Source organism: Clupea harengus, chromosome 8 (assembly GCF_900700415.2).
Source record: "Clupea harengus chromosome 8, Ch_v2.0.2, whole genome shotgun sequence".
In the NCBI taxonomy this organism is placed as follows: Eukaryota; Metazoa; Chordata; class Actinopteri; order Clupeiformes; family Clupeidae; genus Clupea; species Clupea harengus.
In genome coordinates this window covers 11,783,537-11,803,198 of record NC_045159.1, presented here as the reverse complement: position 1 = coordinate 11,803,198, position 19,662 = coordinate 11,783,537, and the positions used below count along the sequence as shown (strand labels likewise).

Sequence of the window (19,662 nt, the reverse complement as noted above, 5' to 3'; positions counted from 1 at the left end):
ATGCTTGCAAGGCTCAATTGATCCTTGCCGATTGGTCTGACTGACGGCATAAAATGAGCAGCAAGCCACGTGATATCAGTTGGTCAGGATGAAGATACGTGTTGCTGAGTTGATTGTGATTCTAGAGCTCTGTGTTGTTCTAGTCCACTTTACTAATGGAGAGGTTTCATTAACAGGGCGCTCTGAAGCGCTGTATGCTGTTAATAAGGTAGCCTCCAGCTTTCGATGTCTGATGAATAAGTTGATGCAGCCTACTTTTAATTTCTTGATACTGCGTAATTGAATGCAATCTAGACAGTCCTTTAAGTAGTTTGCAGTTACTAACAGAATGAAATTGGGTGTTTTAATTATGATGTAAGAGTCTGCAACCAATTAAACCGACCACAGTTATGTTTTTTTAAATCCGTCGGGCAGAATGGTTTACATGCTGCTACCCTGTGAGCTAAAATTTAAGGTAGAACGGTACCCTATATTTGTCATTAGGATACGGCTTTAACAGAGCTGAGTTTGTGTTCCACAGGGAAGCTATTGTAATGTTACCGGAGTTTGGCGCAGTGACCAGGGCTCGCTGCTGCATCTGCACGCCGTGGGCTCCATTCTGAAAGGATTTTATATGACGACGGTCGAGAGTTCACCTGGGGCTGCAGGATCCCATGGGGAGGCCGGTTTGACGGGGTTCGTCAGCGAGGGGGCGCAGTCCACCGTCACATTCTCGGTGTTGTGGGAGCAGGGTGAGCATGTTTGGTCAAGTGCTGAATAATTGCCGTGCAGTCACCAACTAATGTATTTAGTAACCTGTCTCCCCCGTCGTACCTGGCCATATCATTGCAAGTGCAGAATATATGGCTGATTCTCAGTTTAAGGAGATGAAAGCACAGCTTTTTGAAAGGTTGTGCCACGTTTGCCAGGCTCCTGCACTTCATGGGTGGGCCAGTGCTTCACTATGCCGAATGGAGAGCGAGTGTTGAAAACCCACTGGATGTTGCGCTCCGTTGCAAAAAATCCCGCAGAAAACTGGATGAGCACCAGGTATCGTTCAATCAATTTAAATGCAATGGTTTACACCCTCATTTTGTCCTTTTAAAATGATTGCCAACATCCTCCTTTCCTCTTGCATCCTATCCAGGTTTGGTGAAGACAATTTTACATTTGTTCCTGTTAATGAAAAATAAAGACACTGAACCTGCTCTTCACGTGCCATGCCTGGTGACTCCTTTTCCCTTATCAGGTATTGATCAAAGTGGAAGTCCTTTCCCACATTCTTACAAATTCAACCCAGTGCCAGGCTTTATATATTATCATGTAAACTTGCTTTAACCTTGGTGTTCAAATCACAGGCCATTGGACATTAAATGAACAACTGATCTTTAGTACCTCCAAGCATACTCCTGAGACTCTGAGTGCTGAGGTGAGTGTCACACTCACCCTCTCAAATCTATGCATTCAGACATGCACACAAGGAATTCAAGGCAAAGTTGAATCTGTTTAAATCAGTACTTTTGAACGTGCTCTTAATCGTTCTGTAACATCACGTTACATCCTCAGACAAGGAAGAGGTTGTATTACTGGCAAATGGATGAGAAGGACGTGAGCGTGAAGGCAGACTATGAAAAGAGGGCTAAGCATTAGTCAAACATCCTTATCTTAGGAGTGTATACAGAACTTCTATTGGTTCGTCACATTTGAGCTGCGACAGTCATTTGAGGTCTTTTTTTATACAGTTATTCCATATTTCTGTCTTGCCATTGCCAACACATGTTCATGATTTCATCAGATTACCTGCTTCAGCTTTCTGAATGACTACAATCCTTAGTTTTTAAACTTGCACAGCTAATTCCTGCCTGGGCCACAATTAAAGATCAAATAGCATGCTAAACAACACCCCCCCCCCCCCCCCCCCCCTCTGAGCACCTCTACAACAGCGCTTTGATATTCAGTCACAAATTAAAGCTCTTCCTATGTGCTCCTCCTCTTCTCATACTCCCCCACCACTCAGCCAGGTGTTGTGATAACATGGGGAAGAGCAGGAAGCCGCTGAAGGTATCAAGGTTGTGCTCGTCATCAAAGAGCTGGTAGTAGGTCTGCAGGCGCAGGTAGACCGTGTCTCCCTATTCCAGCTCCAGAGTGGCCCCCGCTGGAATAGGGCTGGAGGTCTTGCTCACCACCTGCTCCGAGTTCTTGTAGAAGATGGAGCCACGGCTGTACCTGCCCTGGTCGCTAGTCACCATGAACTGGAAGAAGTAGATGCGCTTCACCGGCGCAGTGAGAATAACTGTGTACTACAAGTGAAGAAGAGCAGAGAAATGAACACATAAGGACTTGCACAAGAAATTGAACACCTTGTGAGTCACAGAAATGAAAAGGGGAAAAAACACAATAGCTGTGTGTGGTGAGCTGCTCTGTTACAGCAAACTAAAGGTATAAAAGCACAGAACTGGGAGGGTGTATCTCTGTGTTTTAGCTATTGCCAGTGTTTGCTATGACCTTGTTATGCAGGAGTATTGTCACGAAGAGTCCCAGTTGTCCTGAAATACCCAAAGCCGCTGTGAAGGCCAATTTTGGTCTTCCTGTGGGGGGTGAAATTATGCGATCAGTTTTTTATTATGGAAGTTTAGGGTTGGAATTTTCATGTATTTTGGAAAGTATGATCACTCTATACTATATTATTTGTAGGGAACAATGCTCGATTTTGATACATTTCTGATTAAAAGATGCAGCATTCAGTGATTACTGTGGGAGTTAAAATGCCTGCAGGCACACAACAGCAATGTAAATCCCAGGGAACAATGAGACAGAGTTTCACTGTGTTTAGATTAATTTTATGTCTGCATCTTTTGTTACAATCATTGTTTTTCATTTTTGGCTCGGAAAAGTAAACAACTGCAACAAAAGTCTGAATCAAAGAAACAGGACACAAAAATGCATGAGATTTATGGGAAATGCCATCTTGTCCATTTGCCTTAGCTCTGCACCATTGTTAGAAACATGATCCCCCCCCCCCCCCCCCCCCCAACAACAATACATGTCACACCATTAAAGATTTCTGAGAATACAAAAGCTCTCTGCAAAATCCTTTACCCAAAATCCTTTGCAACATTCACTGTGGTGGAAGGACATGGGTTCATGGGAACACAAACCAGTTGACTGGTGAGAATAAGAGTGTGTGTCAGTCGTGTGAGTTGATCCGGTTAATCACAGTTTCATCAGTTTATTTATACCAGTCTCTGTCATAAGTCAGCCTTGAGCTCCTCAACGATACTCTCCTGTATTTCAACCTTAGTGTCAGGGGAGCTGGACTCTGTCTCCAGAGTTTGCAGTTCCTGGCTTTGTGTTTAGGTTTTGAAAAGGAAGAAAGAAAGCGAAACAGCGAGCGAGAAAGAAAGAAAGAAATGTGGTGAATGGGTTGTGTGTGGAAGTACTGGAAGGGACAGTTCAAGGTTCAAACACTTACCACTATAGTGACAATAAGCAAGAGCCTTTCTGTCTTGTGAGTTCTATGTTGCCTTTCCATACGCAGCATCATCTATATGCTCAGTGTGTTTGCTTGCGTAACCCAATACTTATATACCTTTACCAGGCAAATGCGAGGGCATACATGTTTTTCTTCTCCAGTGTCATAAATAAAAAGGCTGTTTTCCCTGCAAATGGGGTTTCAACAGTTTTATATGAAAGCAACTGTCACTATACCAGTGCATTGCTGCAGCATGTATAGTGTTATACACTGTTGATATGCTTTTGTGAGAGAAAGAATGAAATGGAATGAAAAATGCAACCATAAGGAGATGACTGACAGAGAGATGGTATTATCATGCTCTAGTAGAACACAACATTTTGTTGATGCCAAAAGATATTTAAGTTAATAACGTGTCATGCCAGATCAAGGTACATTTCACAGAGACTAAAGATGCTTCTCTTCCAACACAACCACCATCAGTCATTCAAATACCAACCTGCTTCTTCACTAAGTGAAATTGACATTTCCAGGCTGATAGGGGCCATAATGCATGCACACATGAACAAACACAGTCCCTCCTCCCCATCTCAAACTCATGCATACAGGAGACAGGCGGGAAGGATTAACATTTCATCTCGTTTGAGAAATGATCACATTCACACAAAGCTGCCTGCCAACTTTCATGAAAAGCACACACACACACACACACACACACACACACACACACACACACACACACACACACACACACACACACACACACACACACACACACCACACATCACACACACACCACACATCACACACACACACACACACACACACACACACACACACACACAAACCCACACACAGGCTCCCATTCTGTCTACTGCCATCTTCCCATCTATCATTAATAAAGATGACTGTCCATCCCGGAGTTAGTCAGGCATGCCCAATGTCAAGACTCTACTACCTAGAGCAGAGCAGCAGAGGGCACAGTGCATTAGCAGCAGGTAGTTTTGCTTGACTCTACAGTAACTCAGAGGAATGTGTTGCCTGTGTCTTACCCTCTTTCTCTTCCTTCAGAGCCTCCCTCATTACTTCCTTCAGCTCCTGTTCATCTAAAGAAACAAATATTCTGGTAGATGTGTTTTAGCAGTCATTGCTACGCTTCTTGCCAACATGCCATATCGCACGCTAAACCCAATCAGCATAATATTCCTTCAATACCACTAAGCATATGCCGTTATGCCATCACTACTGCATTAGTGCAATTGTTTTGAAATATCCCACCTCTGCACTAAGAGCAGTTAGGATGTTATGATATTGAAAAGGTGCAATTTCCTTTTGCACAATATCCTTTTGCAGTGTGGCGTGTGGACTCTCCAACTCACAAACATATAATTTATGTGTGAGAGTGTGACCTGAGCAATGATTTTTTTTTGCATATTTATTTTACCTGCATCCTCGTCCTTGAGTGCCTCCACTGCAGTCTTCATCTCCGTGACAACGCTCTGTTGCTCCAGCACCTGGCTCTCCGTGGATTTGGACCTGTCATCCAGAGCCGTCAGCTCCTGAGCTGAGCTGAAAATCATTAAGTTGTGTGCAACATTCGAAGATACACAAGCTGTCAATACTTCACTTGGCTGGGGGAAGATCTGTCATTTGATAAGCGTTCAGGGATGACCTGCATCTTGACACCGCCATGCAAGTTTCATACTCTGGCAAAATACTCTAAAATTGAACCCCTTCCCTTTTTTCAAGAGGTTTGTTATGGCGATATATGGTAGATTTGTGCATGTATTAATTGACAATTGTATGCCTATCAGAAAGTATGTTACCAAATTGAGAGCCACTTCAAATTCAAGGGTTAAGCCCTTTAAGGGTTGTTGAAAGTTTTCAGAGAGAATAACATGAATATAAGAGTATTATCAGGAATTTTAAGGACTTCCTTGTGAAAGGTGAGCAAACTATAAGATAGTTGCTGAGTAAACCAGTAAACACAACCAAATGTCTGCCCTCTGCACTCCTGCTTTGATGATGATATACAGGTCCATAACACCTCCATAATGGAGGATTGGTTCTCATTGTGTTGCACAGTCGGCTCTGGTTGATTTGCTCTTATCTGTTGGTCTATAAAATCGAGCAGACGAGACAAACAAAATCACGCGCCTCGGCAGAGAATACCTTTGTTATCTCTTTTCAACCCTGCCACTCTGGCCTTGAGTCCAACCGCCTCCGTTTCCTGCTCCTTTACCGGGCTCTTGGTGCGACTGGTCCTCTCAGCCAGAGCCTCCAGGCTCGAGGACTGTGCTACAGTGGTCAATATTTAAAATATTCATGCTGAAAACGGTGAAGCATCTGGATGAGCTTGACTTTATTTGACATCATCAGTATCTTATATCAATAATAAATGGGAAAGTGAGAGCATACGTTCAGAGAGGGAAACGGGGGGATTGTGGCTTTGGATATTCAGCACGGTGAGCCCTATTTTGGGGGATGCTTTAGGTTTGAGGTTATGGGTGTGTATTACCAATGACTCACCTGCATTCTCTGACTTCACCTCCTCCATTTCAGCTCTCACCGCTACCAGGGCAGTCTGCTGCTCTTTAGCGAGATGCTCAGTGGAGCTTGACTTCTCATTAAGGGCTTTCAGCTCTGGAAACTGACCTGTAATTTCATACAACCGCATTTTTAGATTGAAACTATTTCTGTTCCACGTGCAAAATGAGATACTTCATCAGACACATTTAAGGGGTCATGTCCAGGTAAACAATTCTATAATTTGGAACCACATTTATAGTTGTGAATGTTCAGTGTCATCTGTATTCTGACAACGGCCTAGTCACGTATTATGTATACATTTTTTCAGTAGGAGGTGTTTTTTTTGTGCCTTTTTCACTGCCAAGAGGTGAGTTGCTGAATTGTGGTGGGTTCACTGCACCTGAGCTTTCTGCCTAGAGTCGGCCCACGGCAGCCTTCAGTTCCACCACCTCAATCTGCTAGAGGTCAAGTTTATTTCCATAGGATACTGACCTGTCCGATAAAACACACTGAGCTCCAGGGCTTGTGCTTAAGAAAAACACAAACAAATAATGAAAAATGAAAAAGGTAACATAATAAATCACAGTACTTGGAAACGCAAGATGTAAAGGCGATTCACTGAATCCTGTAGATATTAGTGACACATGATCTGTGCTCTTTTAATGGGTCTTTACCTGCATTCCGTTTCTTTAGCTCCTTGACTCTGACATTGATGTTGGTCATCTGTCTGCTATTCCTTCATAAGGCTCTCAATGGTACTGGATTTATCACTGATGGTGGTGATTTTCAAGGACTAGATTATGTGAAGTTATGAAAATGCCTAAATCTAACAGTGGTGATTTTCAAGGACTGAGCTTTAGCAAAACAGATCTAAATTGGGCCATGTGTTAAAGACATAGGGTGCTGTATTTTGACAAACGGATAGAATCACAGCTGTATACTCACTGTGGACATGAAATAATATTTTAAACAGAACTCAAGTAAACCTTACCTTTATCATTTGTTATGGATACCTCACACTAGAGTGAACATTTTATTTACCTGCATTCTCACTATCCAACAACTGAACTTTTTTTTTCAGGTCATCCACAACAGCTTGTTATGTTATTACCAAACTTTTCTTCACAACCGCTATGTGCACATTTTGAGACTGAAGTGAAGAAAAGCGAGAGGTGGGCATAAAAGTCTATTGAAACCTGGCACACTGATCAATAGAAGAGATTTTTACACTCAATACATATTTTTTCACATGTAGGACATGTGAAGGTTGTACCTTTAATGTCTTTTCAGAGCTGTTCAAGTTCAGCTCTCACATCACCCACCGTGGCCTGTTGTTGCTCCACCTGACTGCCGGTAAGTAAGGATGCTCACTTCCGGAGATAAGTCTTAAATAACAGGAGAGAGATACAGGCGCTTGTGTTTGTTGTTAAATTGCTTACATGGAGAGGACTTATATTATACTTGGATGTTATACTTGGTTTCAGCAAGCCAAAGCATGTGATTTGAAATGATCATCAAAGTCCATTCATTTATTTCTGATAATAAACATGCTCACTTTCTTCTGTGTGAATTTATGAATTGAAGGCTCACCAGTATTCTCCTTCCTCAGCTTTTCTACTGTGGCCTACAACTCAATCACCATGCCCCCATATTCCTTCACCAGAAACTCAGTAGTGCTAGACTTCTCACTGGCAACAGTCACCTCCTGTGATTGTGCTACAAAAACCCCAATAATGTGTGCAAAGAATGCTCTACTGATACCACTTGAGATGTATTGTGTTTCAATGTTTCGTTTCAATCATTTATAGTTGGACATTAATATTACCTGCATTCTCTTTCTTGAGCTCCTGTACTGTAGCCCTCAGCTCCACGGCTGAACTCTGCTGGTCCACCATGTAGTTGTCTTATGCCGTGGTTTATCAGTTCAAGAGCCTGGGCTGGAATTTCATAACGCAATTTCGATTTTAAGACACAGCTATTACAGTCTACTTCATAGCCCATTTCACAAGGTTAATGAAATAGTTTTATGTAAAACCATTTTAAATTATATTTTGAACAGTATATAAATAAAATAATAAATTATGACCACCACTCCCCAGCCTTTTTTTCCCACCAATGTTTTGGTTGATGATATCACATAGTTAGACTTCACAGATCCACATGAAACTTGCCATCTTTGTAGCTCCACATGTTTTTTACGACATGAGAGGTTTGCTTCCCTAGGTAGGCCTGTGCCCTCCTGCTAGCGCCCCCATGGAGTACAGTAGGCTCAAAGCACTTTTTTGGCAATAGCTCAACAACCAATTAGTTATGGCAAATTGTTATGGCAAGTTGGCTTCTAGGATGCACATTACCCTAGGACTAGGTCATTATGATTCATTTATGGAGTATCACCACCTAGTGAATAATGTTGAAAGAAAAAGCCTAGCACTTCACTGTTTAATATCTTTCTTTATATATATCATGATTCTTTGGAATTCTTCAGCTCTTCTATAGTAGGCTTCAGGTCTGGTCTACAGCATTATCATAGTACACTTCCACTAAAAAACTTCTTAGGCAAATTTATTCAATGAAAATTTATGAAAAGCTTTTCTTTTTCATCTTTCCCCCCCATATTCTCAACCATATCTGAGTTCTCCTTCTCTAGATCCTGCACAGCAGTCTGAAGTTCCATCACTGTGGCCTTCTGTTCCTCCACCACACTAGCAGTTCAGCCCGGGGTATCACTCAGTGCATGCAGTTTATTGGCTTGTTCTGAAGTGGCCCAAAGACCATGACTGCATTCCAAAGGGCACTAATAAATAACAGTGACATTTATCCAGATTAGCATCTTAATGTATTTATATGCTGAATGAACGCTGATCAATATAAATTCATATTAAGAAATGTCATCATATTTCCTGTGTGAGCGATATATTTCTATATATGCCTATATTCTCATCATTCCACTTCACCTTAGCTTTGAGATCAGCCACCTGTCCCTTCATGTGAGGGGTCCTCTGTGAAAGAGCCACCATCTCCTTAGCCTGGTCTAAAGAGTGTGTAAAACACACACAGGGAAAATGAGTGTCAGAGTACTATTTTCCCATGATATAATCTTAGTATGTAAGTAAGTATGTACGTATGTAGTGGTAAGTACACAGTTCATTGACATAAGAAATTCACACCTCGGCACTAAGAGTGGGAGTCACCAAATTCTTTCTACATTCTGCCTTTGTGCTCCTCCTCCACAGACCCTTTGGCAACACTTAAGCCCAATTTATACTTTGGTCGCAGACACTTTTAAAACCGTCGCCGACAGAAATGATGTCATGGTCGACACTTTTAACCGTTGCTTGGAAGTGTCGGCTACCAGGAGAAATTTCTACTGGCGCTGATGTCATCACAGTGGCATAACGTAGTTACGACGGGCCCCGGTGCAGGCTATTATGACGGGCCCTAGTCTAACTAAGTGGAGTTTTTTTCTCTTTAGATCCATCACATCAGCCTATAGTTCCACCACTGCACTTCTCTGTTCCTCCACTACAGTAGCAGTTGAACTGGTCCTGTCATGCAGGATCTACAGTTCCTTGGCTTGTTCTTAAGTCAAAAAGAGATACTGAAGAAAAGCGAGTAGATGAAATTAGTACTGACATCTTTCTAGACTACAGATCCTATTTGCATTCAATTCATCCCTGAAGTTAGAGCTGAAGATGCAGAAAAGATATCATAACATTAAACACTGACAGTGTTTGTGTAACCGGACAGGTTGAACGTTAGACCCTTGAATACACAACAATACCAACAATGGCCCTCATTCTCGAAAATTTTCTGAAGTTTCTTCTGAAATGTTTCTTACGGGCTTCGGAAAAACAACGTAAGCAAAAGACATCCGCCAAATTCATGCACGCTTGAAAATGTGGTCCTACGCAGCAGAAGTTTTCTGGGCTGTGCTCCCCCGGAAGAGTTTTCTTAAATTGAAAGCGCGTTCTCGTGCTCCTGAATTTGCATACATACACGCCCTGCCAGCTCCTTATAAGGGCACGCAACCGTAGTGACGTGTGCAGTCGGAATCGACCGAATCTACACGAAAGCAACAGCAGTGTTCGTGTACATTACATTTAGTCATTTAGCAGACATTTTTGTCCAAAGCGACGTACAAGGGATAGAACAGTCAAGCTACGAGCAATAGAGACCTAGTGTAACAATACTACTTTACATAAGAAATAGAAAAACGAAATAGGAAATAAAAACGAAGTGCAGGAATGTAACTGCTATAAGTGCAAGTTAAGCACTAGTCGAAGTGCCAGTTAGGAAGGGAGGTGCTCTCTGAAGAGTTGGGTCTTCAAAAGCTTCTTAAAGGTAGAATGGGACGCGCCTGCTCTAGTAGTGCTAGGCAGTTCGTTCCACCAACGTGGAACTACTTGAAAATTCTGGATTGCCGTACTTGCACAGACGGCAGTGCCAAACGACGCTCACTAGACGAGCGCAGCATTCCGGTGTAGTGCTTTTATTTATTTTATGACATCACGGTGCCTCGTAGAATCATGACTATAGGCCTACATGTGAAACGTAATTGTTAATGATACTTTAATCCGAGGATCTGTAGAGTTGATGTGAACGCAATCACCAACGATTTCTCACAAATTCATTAACACGGAGAGTTTTCTTAAATGCGATTCCTCAAAAAACCACAAGATGGCCCACGGGGCCATCTTGTGATTTTTTAAGGAATCGCATTTGAGAAAACTCTGGCCGAGTTACGACTGCTATTTCGAGTTCGGAAAGTCTTCTGAAGTTCAGAGCAAATCCCAGATGAGAAAACTTTCATGAATGCCAAATGTTGTCCTAAATCCAATTCAGAAGAAATTCCTCTTAAATTCCTCTTAAATTCTTCTTAACTGCGTTCGAGAATGAGGCCCAATGTATTTAAGAAAACGTTTTTTTATTGGTATTAATAAAGTTTAAAACAGGAACTTGTCATCCTATAAAATACTAGCAGAGGAAACACAAAAAAGACAACTCATCAATTCACATTTTAAACAGGGTGGCTAGACTAGGCACCGACAGTGGAAATGGATATGATATGCAAACCTGTAAAGAGGGCTATAGTAATCTAACCGACCATGTGGTAACCCTATAGTGGTAAACGCCAATATGTGCAAAGTTTAAGCAGTGATCCCCACTGAGATCAGCCTGTGCAAAACATGCAAACAATACAACACAGCAGTCCGTATGTGCAAATTACAAGTAAGGTCAACACTGTGACCGTATGTGCAAACGTGTAAACAATTTGACACTGCAAACGTACGTGCAAAGATGCAAACAATCTGGTATTACAATAGCATGTGCAACATGCAAACAGCTGGAGGCTAAATGAGCCAACAGGTAAGATCACCACATAGTATTACAACACAGAGCCCTAGGTATGAAGATAATCAATATACATATGGTGACACTGCGGGCAGCCAGTGGAAAGTCTAACCACAACTTAAAATACACAATTCCCTACTCTAGCGGGGGAGCGGGCTCGAAGGCCAATCACAGTTTGACAGTACTCACGGCCCAACCCACGGCCTAGCCAACCGAAGTCCAGGAGGATGTTGAGGGACAGATGCGAGCCTGTCGGCCACGCCTACGAGGCACTGACGTTGTTCCCCCGTGCGTTAGCAGCCCAGCTCTGGGGAAGCAGGAAACTATAATCCACACCAACAATAGTTCTTCTCGGAGTAGTCGTCCACACTGCTGATGGCGTCTGTTTCTTTTGTGTGCTGGGGAAGTGCAGGAGGTGTATAATCAAACGCAAAACATTTAATGATCACGGTTGAAATTGTTCTTACACACATAAAGCAATAGCGGGGCTACTTCCCTTTATGGCGTGGAGTTGAGTGCGTTGAACAATCTGGTGAGGCTTGGAGGCACCGTGCTGACCGATCATTCAGGACTCGGGGAAGAGGGCAGCTGGCTCCGGATCTCGCCGCCGTGTGTAGAAACCGTTGTCGTCCGTAGTCGGGTGCGAGCCTTGAGAGGAGATCTTGGTTTGTTCTTATGCTTTTACCCAGCCAATCCCGTAGGTGGTCAAATCAGCCCGCAGATAAGGAACACCTGTAGAGAGATGTCACACAAACACCGACACAGCAAATACACAGAACGAGATCGGCTGTCCCGCCCCCAAACATGTGTTCAAATGAATGACATTTACTCCCGTTACATTTGTATATGTCGATAATCATAGTGAGATTTCAAAACATAAAGCGTAGATGGGCCAAACCTGACTTCTCATCATTCAGCTTGTCCACCTCAGCTTTCAGCTCCATCACCACAGTCACCTGTCCCTTCCATTTGACTGGTCCTGTCTCCAAGAGCAACCAGTTCCTGGACCTAGGCTAGAATCAAAAGAGCAGAATTAAATAAACATGAAACGTGTCATTATATGTGCAGAACCATGTTTTAATATTAGCAATATTTGCCAAGACTGTAGGGGGTCATTTCATTTCCAAACTCGTACATACATAATAACATAACTTTCAACAGAGGAACAAGAAAATAGCACCTTGATGCCATCCATATCGTAATGCTGCTTTTTGCATTATTAGAGGTAAGCCCTATGCAACAGTGGGCTGGGTGCCATCAATGTACTACACTATTAGACTGAAAAGAGGCACATATAATGGGCCCATATACCTGTAATGAAAGAATGTTGCATTGAGAATGAGAATGAATGCTGTATTTCTCTGGTAAATCAATCAAAAACATTTCCATTGCACCCTAAGAATTTTAAATGACCCTCTTACCCCCTGCAATCTTCTTCTTCAGGTCCTCCATTATAGCCTTTAACATAGACACAAGAACCTCCTATGGTCCTTCACCCTCTTTTCAGTGGCTTTAGAGATCTCACTGACAGCATTCAACTCCTGAGTCTGGGCTGCATTTAAATGGAGAAACACAACATTCACTTGAAAGGTTTTCAAGAGACTGTTTTTTTTAGGTCTGCTAATGCATTTGCTTTTTGTCCCACTTATTGATCCCACCATAACATGTTTTGGGGATGTATTGATGTCCCTTTTAACAGAACATTCACCATCAAAAAACACTGAAAAACTCTCTAATGCTTGAAGTGAGGACAAAGAGATGAAATTCATTTCTGTTCTCCTTTTTTTGTCTTCTATTTCTGGCAATGAAATGTTCTTTATTTTAGAAGAGCTTCGCTGAGACCTGTACCTGTGTTTTCTCCCTTGAGCTCCTCCACCTCAGCTTTTAAATCCCCCACAACAGTCACCTGTCCCTTCACCTGACTGCCCTTGTCCCCAAGAGATGCCAGTTCTTGGGCCTGAGCTGGAAGAACCAATGACAGGAAAGAAAACATATGCCAGCTGTGGAAGGCCATGATGTACAACAAGTATTAGAACCTGTGAATTCATATTGCTTGTCACTTCCAGAGTAGACCAATTCAGATTGACTTCCAAATCCTCCTTAACTTTTCATTATAGTTTATATTAGATGTCTTTAGACCAATGCAGGTGAGTAAGGGCATATTGTAACACACTACTTACTATAACAACCTAATTCTAAACCTAACCCCACGTACATCTTGTGACAACATGTAAATATTCACAGAGTGCACTGTACATATTGATTAAGCATTAAGTACCCAGGATGTTAAGACAACAAAACAAATTCACTGCATACTTCAGTGCACTTTCAAATGGTTTTGTGTGTCAAAAGCACATACATGGGTGCTAAGATTGTTCACTCTTACTTGAGTTCTCCCTCTTCAGCTGTTCTACTGTGACCTTCAACTCGATTGCCACAGTTTCCTGTTCCTAGCACCAGTGGTGCCAGACTTCACAATGATAACTCACAATGATAACTAAGATGCACAATGAAATCAATCTTTGGGCACTGTTTGCACACATTCGGTTTAAAATTCCTGGGTAAATCCCAGAATTAAATTGCTTTTGTTATACCGTAATTATCAGTGTGTGACAGCTCTTGAAAGTCTGCACTTCCATAAACCTAACCCTAGCTATCATCCTCTTCTAAAGCCCAACATAAAGCATTTTGAACTCACCCTGGTGATTTAATTATCATTCTATAAGTACATGGTGTTGTATCAGTTATCTGATAGTACATTAAGTATGCCTAAGGATTGGACTAATGTATCCATCAATAACCATTTTGCATTTCAAATATGAGATCAGAGGGCTTTTGAGAAACGTCGATGCAACTGCAGCCTCAGTCAGACACAACCGTTCCGCAACCGCATTTACCGCCTATCGCATACCGAAGATGATGACGGTGCAACGCGCGCCGAGACTAAAAATGTTTTGTTTCACAAGAATGGATGACTCCCCGCCCCCCAAACCCACCACCCACACTTTGCGGATGCATACCTCACATTGAGTGTGTAACAGCCCAGACCTGTGAGAAATGAGCACACTCTGTTATGGGGGATGGATGATAAGGAGATGAATGTGGGCCATACCTGCGCTCTCGTTCTTCAGCTGTTCTACTTCTATCTTCAGCACCACCACTGCATGCTGCTGGTCCACACTGTACTTAATTCAAGTGTCTGACATCGTGACATCGTGAAGACTGGAAAAGACTGAAAAAAAACCACAAGGAAGTACCCTGAAAGGAGGGGTTAAATCCAAGGCTTTTGCTTACTGGTATATATGAATTTTATCCTTTCAAAATATCTACATTGTTGAATTTTGTCCAAATGTTTCTATGAAATGTATTAGAACTGCTGAATGCAATAGTGAACTGAGGAGAGAAAGAATTCACTGAGGCTTTTGGTATTAAGCCTTGAGGTGGCTGGCAGTGTGGAATGATGACAGGGGAGTAATCACATGCTTTGATACTTCTGACATACCATAAACCAACGTGACTGAAACAAAACAATATGCATAATTGATCTGAGTGTTGATGATTAAATGGTGAGGTCACACCACATCCTAGGGTATGGGAGCGGGCAAATGAAAATGTTATGTGTGTGTGTGCATTTCATCGCAAAAACGTACATTTACATTGTAAACCAACCATCTATTCCTCTCTGATGATCACATCTCAGGTAAATAATTTGAGTCAGAGGAATGACCCCTTTACTCTTGTTCTCCTTCAACTGTTCCACCTGTACTCTCAGCTTGACCAACACAGTTTCCTGGGTCTTCTCCATGTTTTACGTGGTGCTGGGCTTGTCACTGACAACCGACGAAGAGATGAAAATTTGACAGAATATAAATATAAAACTCTCTCAACGAGACTTTGACAGTGAAACATGTCTGAAGTATGCTCAGCAGAGCAAATCATTCAGTCTCGACTCACACACATTTTGAAGGCACTTTACCTGCATTCTCACCATCAAGCATTCACTTTAGCAGTCAGGTCAACTACCAGACTGTTGGTTATTTACCAGAATCTCTGTGGAACTGGGCTTGTCACTAATGATTGTAATCTCCAGCCGACTGTGCTTCAAGGAGAGAGAAAATACCCTTTGCTTCGCTTTGCTTCAGAACAGAAATGAAAAACTAAAACATATGGTAAGATGTGCTATATTATACCACGATTCTCCTTTTTCAGCTGCTCCACTGTAGCTGTCAGATCTTTGACAGCAGTTTCCTGTTTTTTTCACCAGGGTCTCAGTCATGCTTGACTTGTCACTGATGTTGATGAGCTCCTTGGACTGGTCTTGAATCAAAATGAAGACACACCTGAAGCTTTTACTCTGCTTATATTTCAATGATTCTATATATTCTATGTATATATAGATTCTATATATTTTAAATAAATATCCTCATATTATATATTAAAAAGAGAGAATCAATTACACTTATGACACTAATGACATTAAATAAAGTGTACCTGCATTTTCTTTCTTAAGTGCCTCACCTCAGTCTTCAGGTCCACCATGACAGTCACCTGTCTCTACATCTAGTCTTGTCTCCAAAAGCAACTAGTTCCTGGCCCTGAGCTACACAAGAGCAAATATGTACCTGTCATAACACAATGTGATGAAAAACAAATAACATGCTGTTGGTTTCTGGTTGACTGAGTAAGGATAATTGATATATAATTGACTAATCAAAAGTAATCAATCCCTTCATTTTCTCTCTTCAGTTTCTCTACTTTAGCCTTGAGATCCATCACAATGACATGCTGTTCTTTAACAAGGTTCCCAGCAGAGGTAGACTTTTCACTTATAACACTTAGTTCCAGTGACTGATCTTTAATCACAGGTAAAACATATTCACAACAGGAGTGTGTAAACAAATCAAGTGAATTCATTGCTTCATTTGCCAGGACATGACATTGATGTGTGGGTCTTATGACACAGGGTTGCCACTCGGTAAAGTGTTTATATTTGTGTATTTATCTAAGCGTTTTTATATAATTGGATTGCAGAGAGTTTTGATCAGCATTCTCTTTTTTGAACACATCAACAACAGTCTTCAGCTCCACCACTAAACTGTGCTGTTCCTTCAGAAGAGTTTTAGTAGCGCTGGACTTGTCAGACACTGCAGTGACTTCTGATGATTGGGCTGAAATTGAAAAATATTCAGAATGAACTAAGATGCAATTTCCCCCCACTTCATATGAAGTAGCCTTATAAGTGGAGTCTGGAATTCTGGTCAAAGGCTGTTGATATTTGAGCTCAGTATTTGAGCCAATCAAATTATATCCTTCCTTTTTGTGCTAATGAAGCAACAGAGCCAGGACTGTGTACGAACACCAGAGATCTTCTGAGCACACAGACAGAATGGACAGTTAGAGGACGATGAGGAGCAATTTGCTGATTTGACAAAAACTGGATACTTTAGTAACTAATTGATTTTAATTGTATAGTTTTATAATGATTTGTCAGGTTTTAATGGCACACACGACACACTGGAACACACACGTGAATATATGTAGGCGACACAGGACACAAATTATTATAAAACTATACAGGAGGCCTGAGGTCGCGGTGAATTTATTCTCTGCCTTTTCCCATCCTGGAACATCCCTCCTCCAGGACCCCCCAGGAGCAGTGGGCAGCGAAGTGAAGTGAACTGTCCATCTTTGGTCAGAGATGGACATGTGTTCTGTTCTTCTTGCATGTTTTTCTGTTGGGGTTCTTAGTGGAGGAAACCCCTTGTGAACATGCAAACTACACACAGAAAGGCCCGGGAGATAGCCCACCTGAGCACTGAAGGTCTGGGGAGGACCGGCCCCCCAGAGCCAACAGCGCCCCATGCGGGAATCGAACCCATGACCTTCTTGCTGTGAGGCGGCAGTGCAAGCAACTGAGCCACCGTGCCACATCACTACAAGTTATTAACACAAACCAGAAATCTAACACAAACTCTGCATCTTGAAGTAACTTTAAAACTTTTAAAATGAAATACATTGAAATAAATCAGTCAATTACTTGTATTAAGTATTACTTGAAAAGTCGTGGTGCGACCGCATATGAACAACACACTCCTGCCCCTTATTTACGACCGCTAGCACATGCAAACACATATTGATTTGCATACAAACACACACACACACACACACACACACACACACACACACACACACACACACACACACACACACACACACACACACACACACACACACACACACACACACACACACACACACACACACACACACACACACACACACACACACACACACACACACACACACACACACACACACACACCTGAACTTGACAAAGGAGGCTAGGACACCAATCTTGTTTTACACCATTTATTTGAGTGAACCGAGTTGGTGCACAAACTCGGTTTGTATTGAATATGGATAAATGGGTTACCGACTTGTTGGGGGTTCGTGACCAGCTACGGTCAGTCTGACGGCAAAGAAGCGCCACCGGAAACAGGGGGAACATTTATTTGGTTCCCAGTTGAATTACACTGGCTGATTTCCTGTAATGGCTGTAGGGACAATATAAGTGGTCTTGGCCAAACCACTACGGCAAGGTGTCTTTTATCATCCCTGAGAATATGATTTATTAAGTAGTTATTTCTTTGATCTGTGAGGGGTCACTGAGAAATACCATACTTGTGTTTCAGGGTCTGTATTGTGTATCTGTGTATTCATTTATGTTTTATCTTTGTTATAAATGCTGCTGGCCACTTTTCTATATATGAGACTGCTGAATTTTGAGGCTTAGAAGGTTTGTCTGGATATTTTGGATTGTTCTTAATTTTTCATTAATGCCTTTTTGTATTGGATTTATGAATTTGGGTTCCCTAATCTACATTTTTGTGTTGGATTTATGGTTTGTTTGATCCTTTTCACAGACACATATAGTTAACATATAGTATCAGACGCATATATAAGTTGGACCAAAGATGGTATAATGTCCATAGAACTTCAAAGGAATGAACAGTCAACATTCTTTAATAATTTTCGTTTTCGTTTATCAAAGGGGATATTATAGTCATTTACCAGCGTCTTTAGCTCCTCTCCAGTAGGCTTCTGGTCCACAAACACTGTCTGCTGTTCTTTCACCAGGCCCTCAGTGGAGCTGGACCTGTCACTGACGACAGAGAGTTCCACAGACTGGGCTGCAACCATGTGGGAGAAACACACCTGAAGATGTCACCGAACGCGCCTTTCAGCAAAAGATCAAACCAATCAATCAAGAACATCACATTTCAAGATGCTTTTTCGCTCTAGTGGGCTGCACCTTCATGCTTGTCCTTCAGTTCTACAATCTCAGTCCAGCAACCACAGTCACCTGCCCCTCTATCTGACTGGTTTTCTCTGTGAGGGCCACCAGTTCCTGGGCCTGGTTTTAAAGGATCATCGCAAAATGAACGAAACATATCAGAATATAACACAATTTGCTATGAATCTCATTGCTTGTTTGATGTTTGCATTAATAATGAAACGCACTGTCCAATCACTGGACCTTTTATAATGCAAATAGTCTGCAAGCAGTGTATGATCCATAAAGGTATAGATCATTGTCTTTCAGAAGCTTTTAAATTGTCCCATTTGGAATAGACTTACAGGAGTTCTTCAGCTCCTGCAAGGCCGTCTGCAATTCCACCACTGTGGTCTTCTTCTCTTCTGCACGCTAACAGTGAGCTGGCTTTATCTCTCAGTAATTGCAGTTCAATGGCTTGTTCTAAAGTCACACAAAGGTCATGACTGCTTTGCAATGGACACTGATGCACGGTACTGATGATGTAATAAATATGGATGGCAGTGATCAAGAGTTCAAATTCATCTGTGAATACATTATGTGCCAATGTAATTTAAATGGTAATAAAATGCATTGACAGATAACCCCCTCCCCCCAAAGCAGTTAAAGGATTTTTCTTCCCCAGATCTGCTCTGACAAAATGTTGGAAAATGTCACCTCTGATCTGTACCATGTGCCTCACTGATATTTTTTGTAGAGGTGTGTACCTGTGGCTTGACTCTTGAGGAGCTCCACTGTGGACTTTAGGTCAACCACCACAGCCTCTTAGTCCTTCACCAGATTCTCAGTGATCTTTGACCTCTCATCAAAAGAGTCCAGGACAGAACTCTGAGCTGCAATCACGGGAATCACATCAAGGGAAGATGTCTGACATCAATAAATACAGCTAAAAGAAATAATAAAAGCCATTGTCAGATAATCATAAAATGTTGTCTCATATAGCAGCTGTATCTACCATATCTGTGTCAGGGAATTTTTCACCCTTTACCAGGACTGT

General features: G+C 41.9%; 1 protein-coding gene across 1 annotated transcript; it reads left to right on the top strand.

Moving 5' to 3' along the window:
* The first annotated feature begins 58 nt into the window (after positions 1-58).
* Positions 59-2,545, top strand: LOC116221468 (avidin-related protein 4/5-like). The gene is made up of 6 exons (XM_042708459.1): positions 59-208; positions 521-731; positions 909-1,029; positions 1,127-1,228; positions 1,338-1,408; positions 1,997-2,545. Exons 1-4 carry the CDS (start codon positions 89-91, stop codon positions 1,170-1,172), a joined length of 498 nt encoding a protein of 165 aa, XP_042564393.1. The 5' UTR covers positions 59-88; the 3' UTR covers positions 1,173-1,228; positions 1,338-1,408; positions 1,997-2,545.
* The last annotated feature ends 17,117 nt before the right edge of the window (positions 2,546-19,662 follow it).

Coding starts and splice junctions, on each gene's coding strand:
- LOC116221468 (XM_042708459.1), top strand. CDS start 89: ATGAAGATACGTGTTGCTGAGTTGATTGTGATTCTAGAGCTCTGTGTT. Junction 209..520: donor CGCTGTATGCTGTTAATAAG/GTAGCCTCCAGC, acceptor TGTGTTCCACAG/GGAAGCTATTGTAATGTTAC. Junction 732..908: donor CTCGGTGTTGTGGGAGCAGG/GTGAGCATGTTT, acceptor CACGTTTGCCAG/GCTCCTGCACTTCATGGGTG.